General features: G+C 51.5%; 1 protein-coding gene across 5 annotated transcripts in view; it reads right to left on the reverse strand.

Moving 5' to 3' along the window:
• The window catches only part of cep89 (centrosomal protein 89), an 85,956-nt gene that overhangs the window by 12,711 nt on the left and 65,902 nt on the right, over window positions 1-7,343 (reverse strand). For 3 of the 5 annotated variants that reach the window (XM_035396320.1, XM_035396319.1, XM_035396318.1), the window contains one exon: window positions 7,165-7,334. In XM_035396320.1, coding sequence (XP_035252211.1) covers window positions 7,165-7,334 — 170 coding nt within the window. The other 2 variants (XM_035396321.1, XM_035396322.1) reach the window with 2 other exon arrangements.

Here is a 7,343-nt window from a genome sequence, read left to right on the forward strand (position 1 = left end):
CACAAAAAAAATGAACCCCCCCCCCCCCCCCCCCCCCCCCCCATTGATTCTCCCATTTTTTGTCATTTGCAAATGTACTCCGCCCTCCTGCCCCCCCATATCTCCACACACTGCAGCCAAGCATGCACACTCCTCCAGTATGCACACTCCTCCAGTATGCACACTCCTCCAGTAAGCACACTTCTCCAGTATGCACAGTCCTCCAGTATGCACACTCCTCCAGCATGCACACTCCTCCAGTATGCTCGCTCGTGAGCCATGCTACAAGCCACACATAATACGACAGGAGGCCATCACCCACTGCAGCGGCTGTCCTGCAATTACAGTATCACTAGTGGGCCGAAACCGGGCCTGACTTGAACCCACCTCGCGCTGGGGGATGGAGCCAATGGCGTTCCACCGCTGCGGAGCCCTCATCCTAATTGGCTGAAAAAGCCCAGACTCAAACAAGTGATGTCCAGGCTATACAGCTATGCATTTCTTCTAGAGCACTAGCTCAAAAGTACATTGGCATTGTCCTATCATTGATTTAACCTCACTGCCATCAGGTAAGATCCACAGAAGAATAGAATAGAATACAATAGAATAGAATACAATAGAATACAATAGAATAGAATTTTATTGTCCAACAAAGGCTGGAAATGAGTCTTTGGTCTCACCTCAGAAATAGAAAATACATACATCAATCGACTGACTGCAGCTGGGACACAGGATAATTATAGATGTCTTTTTGGCTAATGGCTCAGTGCTCAAGCCACCTTTTCAATAATCCTACATCTCACCCAACCATGAGGCCGAATTAATAGCACAGAACACATGCGCCTGAGCAGAAAGCACTCGGGCTGCGATGTGTGCCTCAGCTCCTGATGAAAGGACTTCGGTCCAATATTCAACATGCAGCTAAATGAGCTCTAATACTGAAACCCTTTCCACAACAAGAATAAGCAGAAAAACCCAGAATGCACAGGAATATTCTGAGCGGATACACCGAAGATCTGGTGCCCTTGTTGAAGTACATTTAGGCATTTTACGAGACAGCAGTGACTCAGACTCTTAATTACTCCTGGACTGGAGCACGGAGCGCACATTATTTACAACCCTCTTACCTCTTTATGTTTTGGGGGTAGTGGCGAACATTTTGTCCAGAGTCATTATGCCAAGTCATTATGCACAACGCCTGACACCTAACATCTAATACATCTCATCCGCCATTATTCCCAACAAAAGGTGGGGGAAATTAGACCTACCAGGGCAGAAGAGGACTAAATGAATGCAAAAAATAAATCTAAAATAAAAAATAATCAAAATAAAAATGGCAAAAAACATCACTGTGCAAAAAAATTCAAATGACACACTAATCTATTAAAGGCTAGTTACTCAACAGGTTCATCCAGCAGCTCATTACAGCTTTAGTCCACAGTTAAATCACACAAGTCTGCTTACGGTCGTGTTGAAGATTTGCCCAGACCGTGCTAAACAGATTTAACAGGCTTTTTACCGGGGGAGGGTGCTTACATTAAGCTTCCGAAAGAGGCATCTTTTCAAAAGAAGTGCTGTCAACGTCAGTCATTAAGGAAGCGAACAGCTACGCTGGGCCACAGCTCCACAGATGAGGTTACGCGTTATTGTGCGAAGCCAACAACTGCCGCACACACACACAACTCTACGGGCTCCGGTTTGGGATGAAGCGTCTCTTTCTGTCCAGGCTTTTGTAGCAGAGCATTTACCACCAATTAAAGGGCCCCCCCCCCCCTTCCCCACGGGAGTGGATAAAACCCCTAGCAGTGCAATCCAGGCCCGGGGCTGCATCGGCTCGGCTACAGGCTGCGCAGGCTGCGTAAAAGCGGAGAAAGCGCGGTGAGGCTAATGGCTCTCATCCCTCCGACGAGCGCAGCGCCTGTCACACGTCACGCAGCCGAAGGGGGGCCAGCGACGGAGCGTCAGATATTTACGCTGAGTATTCCAGCGCTCGGCGCGTGAGGTCCACGGCGTTAATGACCACGCTCTCCAGGAGGCAGGCGTGACAGCTTCCTGAGCAGCGCTGGCTCTGAGGCACAGCGGCGTGGCGAGGACCTCACCACCGGCACCGGGACGCTTTCATTAAATTCACAATGTGGAGAATAAATCTCGGGTTTTGCAGGCCCTGTGCAATTCTGGCGGCGGCGCAAGCCATTATTGGACTGTTTTGCCGAAAGATAACTTCAAAAGCATAACTTCCTCCCATGAGCTTACACAGTCTTTTTTTTGGGGGGGGGGGAGGCGGGGGGCTAATCAGAGGCCACGCCGAGGCGAGAGCGAAATCATTTCTCCGGAGAAGAAGGCAGAAGCGTAATCCCGCTTCTACAAGCCGGCTGAAATGTAGGTCACGGCCCGGCGCTTCTGAGCGAACATTAGCGGTAAAATGTGCTGACACCCCCCCCCCCCCCCGGAGTGCTGACCCCCCCCCCCGTCCCCCTCCGCCCCCCCAGCCCCTGGAGGAGCCCGAGACGGGCCCCGGCTCCACAGCTGGGGCTATCTGATAGGGCGGGCCGGAGACCAGACGTTTATCTGCGCGGCGCACAAAAGGAGCGCTTCAGAGACAACGGCCCCCTTTGTGCCACCCCGTCCTTCACTCTCAGCAGGGGGGGGGGGGGGGCTCCACCGAGGGAGCCCAGCGCTCTCCCATGGCCCGCGCGGGCACGGGGGGGGGGGGCACGGGGGAGTACGGGCGGGGGGCGGAGGGGCGGGGGAGCAGCGCCTCCTCTCCGATATCGAGCAGTCCTCCGGGGGCCGTGTGGAAAATCACTGGGAGGATCGGTGAGAAAGAAAATGGCCCGATCAGTTCAGCCATTAAAAAAAAGAAAAAAGATGTTGGATCCTTTCCTGGCACCTGTGTGCTGTGAGGGACACTTCTGAGCACCTGACACCGGTCTCCATGGGAATGGGACAAATATCAGGTAAATGTGAGGGCACAAACATATCACCAATATATTATCAAAGTTGCCATGCAATATGGATAAAACCATGGTAACCAGGGAGACATGAAACCTATGGTAAATGAAAATATCATGGCAACGGCATTATGTACTAGCTACTGAACACAGCTGGGAACCTGGGACAACATTCACACAATTGTACCATAGAAAGTTTCTGTAAAACCAGCACACTTCAGAAAACAGTACGCTGTATAAATGGCCAAGAAGTAGAAAAGAGCCACAAAGGAGAAGGAAAGTCCTTCAGCAAATAAACACTGTGAGGTAATGCACTGCAGTAGTATGAACGTGGGCACTGTGTCACCGTGTATCACTTCCTTCACAGGGGTTTAAGAAGGGCCTGCAGCACATTCAGCAGGAGCAGCTGACTACAGTTTCCTGCATTAGTACTAATACCAATAAATTTACTCGAAAAGGTTCCCCTGTTCCCACCGGGGAACTCAAACACAGGCCCAAGCACAGTACAGTCCAAACTACCGTACCTTATGGAGGGATGATATCTTTACTGTATACACACCTGGCACAAGCTGCCTTAGCTGCGCGGCGTTGCTCCCTGTGCTGACTGGCACCCGATATTTACCGCCAGATGATCCCTGCCTGACACCACTCGGCAGGTCACACTGACAGAGCCATGAGTTGAACAGAAGGGAAGGTCAGCCGCGATGTTTGAGGGAAGGTCAGCGGTGGCGTTTCGAGGGAAGGTCAGTGGTGGCGTTTTGAGGGAAGGACAGCGGCGGCGTTTCTAGGGAAGGACAGCGGTGCCGTTTTGAGGGAAGGACAGTGGTACGGTTTCTAGGGAAGGACAGCGGTGCCGTTTCGAGGGAAGGACAGCGGTGCCGTTTCGAGGGAAGATCAGCCGCGGTGTTTCGAGGGAAGGACAGGGATGGCGTTACAAGGGAAGGACAGTGGTGTCGTTTCGAGGGGAGGTCTGCCGCGGCGTTCGCGGCACAGTCCTGCATGTAGGGCACCGCAGGCAAGCTGTCGCCAAACTGGGGCAGGACGGGCGGGGAGGGGCTCCGGGTCACGGCACAATGGGCACAATGAGTAAATAACAAAACCGCGCGTCACTTTAATGAGCCTAATGACTGAGGCGCGCAGTCAAAGGCGTAACAAAAAAAGCCACTGAAAGCAAGTCAAAATCGCCCTGAGCCAAACCCAGGAAGCCATTTACCGACTGACAGCATGAGAAAGAAACGCGAAAGCCCAATTTAGAGAACGAGGCAAAGAGGCAAGAGTCTCCTGAGAATCTGTGTCGACAAAAACTCTCCTACTTACTGTACCTGAAAACAGGGACACGTTTTCTGGGGGAAAAACAAACGCCATAAATACTGTATCAGCTCAGCGATGCAATTTCCATGTCACTATTTAAGAAAACATCAAACGGAAGTTGTTAATAACGATACAAGAACTGTTTAAGTCAGCTTGCTGATTACTTATGAAGTAACTATGACTTCAATGCTTAAAATGACAAAACACTTATTTCACACAGAAAATGACTTATCCTTAACTATGACATCAACACTAATGAGTGTTTTGGATGAGAAAGAAAGATGGGTTTTGAGAGGGAGGGTCTGCACTGGAGTGGTGTGAAGGAGACAGATTTTAAAATGGTGTGATAAAAGGAGAATAACAGATGGAGAGAAGGGAGCTCTACATCTGGAGGGATGTGACAGTGTGGAGAGAAAGTAGTTCAGCCGCAACGCGCCATCGCTGTCGCTGTTCCCGTTTCTGTCCTGGAACGCCCCCCCCCCCTCCCCCCTCCCAACCCCGCTCCCCCCCCCCCAGGTCTGTCTGGCTGCTTTCGCATCGAGCATCCAGACTGCTGTCACATGCTCCCGAGGGCTCCCTAGGGTGGACAGACAGCGCCGCGGCCCAGCGACGGTCTGCCCCGCCCGACATCCAGCTGAGCCGCGGGGAATGAGCCGGAAAAGAGCAGACACGCTTCCCAGAATGCCCCGCAACCGGACTTTCAACACCTCGGGACAGCTGGCCCCTGCTTGACTAGATCCTGCCATGCCACAAGTCCTCATCTCCCTTGAGGAGATGGACCAAGTCCACATCTCCCTTGAGGAGATGGACCAAGTCCACATCTCCCTTGAGGAGATGGACCAAGTCCACATCTCCCTTGCGGAGATGGAACAAATCCACATCTCCCTCGGGGAGATGGAACAAGTCCAGGTCTCCTTTGAGGAGATGGACCAAGTCAACGGCCCTCTTCAGGAGATGGTGCAAGTCCAGGTCTCCCCACGTGGACTTGGACTTAATCTCTCTGCAGATGAAGCCTTGGCTCACCCCACCGGTCGACAGTGAAAGGGATACTCATTCAGAAAACAGGTGGGCTGGCCTCAGCTACGCAGCTACGCAGCAGGTGCGGGGGGGGGGGGGGGGGGGCTGGGGGCTAGTTGTGTCTGCGAGACGCTGCTGTGGGGGTGTCCGCTTCCCTCTGGCATGGCGGGTGACTCAGCACAGTCAGAGCCAGGCCCGGAGTTCATCCCTCCAGAGCACAGAGCTTGTCACACTGCCACAGCAATCAGGTCCTGCCATGTCAGACCTGCACTAAAGGCCAGATGAGGAGGACCTGGGGGAGGGGCCTGGAGAAGACTGATGTCACGGAGCTCACGAGACGCCACCCAAGCCTGTGGTACTTACATCATACTGCCCGTCTGTCATCACTTAGACAGAAATAAGTTTTTTTTTTTTTAAACACCAAGTAATATGTTACGATGAGTACATGAGATGGCAACATTTTCAGTTAGACATTTCAAAACAGCTATAAACTTCACAAGTTGATAAATTTCGCTTGGGTTAATTGTCAAAAACAACCCCCTCAGGTCAGTCCTTACCATTTACTCTGCACTTCCATTGCAAAGCCCTGTCAAATGAAAACTGCAAGGCACCCTACAGATAATCCTGGCAGTCGATAATCCTTCTCCTGTCCCCAGCCCTTGAACACGGTGTACACTGATACTTGTTAAATCCTGGTACCCACCTTCTGGAGGGCTGAAGATTTGGGGGGGGGGGGGGGTCTGTCAATGCTCACAGAGGCTACTCACTCATCAGCCAATCATTCAGCTCTTCAGTCAGCTTCAGTCCCTGCTGTGCTTCTTTGAATAGGGATAGAATCCAATTAAATTTCTCTTTTGTTTTCAGTTGAATTTTCCAACACAAAACCTTTCAAGTAAAAAAAACAAAAGCTATTTTACTTGAGCTGCCACCTATTTGAGAAGCTACCCCCCAAGCAAATCTTCCATCTCTCACTGCATGGCTGTCTGAAACCTGACAAACAGAACAGACATCAAGAGGCTTTAAAGATTTCCTGTTTTGCTAGCATCGTGAAAGACATTTACCCAGACAGAGCTTAAATCAAAAGTAATTCCATCAGAACTCCAATGTAATTGGCCCAGCTTTGCAAAGCCGGACAGTACACATGCTATTTCCCAATTTGTGTACAACATAAAATGAATAGTCTCTGCCTCAGAATGCGTCACCCTAACCTGGAATGGACATTAATTAAGCTTTATGGAGATTTCAATAGCAAATTAAAAAAGTTTGCTGGTTTTTAAATAGCGTACTCAGACAAATGCATTTTTCTTTGAAGACTCGATGCGTGTAGAAATGAGAGCAGGGGAAGAGGCGGGCGGGGACTGAAGGGGGATTAAAAGAGCAGAAAAAGAGAGAGCATGAGAGGAAGAAAGGTGGTGGGGGGAGGGAGTGAGAGTGAGCGAGAGGGTGGGGGCACATCAAACAGAGTGTGAAAGCGAGCGAGAGAGAGAGAGTGTGTGTGTGAGAGAGAAAAAGAGAGACAGAGAGAGTGTGTGTGTGTGAGAGAGAAAGAGACAGAGAGTATGTGTGAGAGAGAAAAAGAGAGACAGAGAGAGTGTGTGTGAGAGAGAGAAAGAGACAGAGTGTGTGTGAGAGAGACAGAGAGTGTGTGTGACAGCGAGAGCAAGAGAGAGAGAGCGTGTGTGTGTGTGTGTGTGTGTGACAGCGAGGGAGATACAGAGAGCGAGAGAGAGACAGGGAGAGACAGAGAGAGAGAGAGCGAGAGTGTGTGTGTGTGTGTGTGTGTGTGTGTGTGACAGCGAGGGAGAGAGCGAGAGAGAGAGAGAGAAGCTGTGCAGTTTATCACCGCCCCTCCGCTCCCACCGGTGGCCTGTAATTGGTTTGTTTTGCCCGTGACTGGCTGGCTCACCTTTTCTGCTGCAGCGCTCCGTCCAGCGCTTCCTGCTTGTCGCGCAGCAGCCGCTGGAGGTGGCGGATCTCTCTCTGGTAGGACGCTGCCTTCCCGGCGAAGTCGTCCTCCTGCTCCAGCAGCCGGTGGCCCAGCACCCCCAGCCTGGCGGCCGCTTGCTTTTTGTACACCTGTCGGAG

The sequence above is a fragment of the Anguilla anguilla genome, chromosome 16 (genome assembly GCF_013347855.1).
Source record: "Anguilla anguilla isolate fAngAng1 chromosome 16, fAngAng1.pri, whole genome shotgun sequence".
Lineage (NCBI taxonomy): Eukaryota > Metazoa > Chordata > Actinopteri > Anguilliformes > Anguillidae > Anguilla > Anguilla anguilla.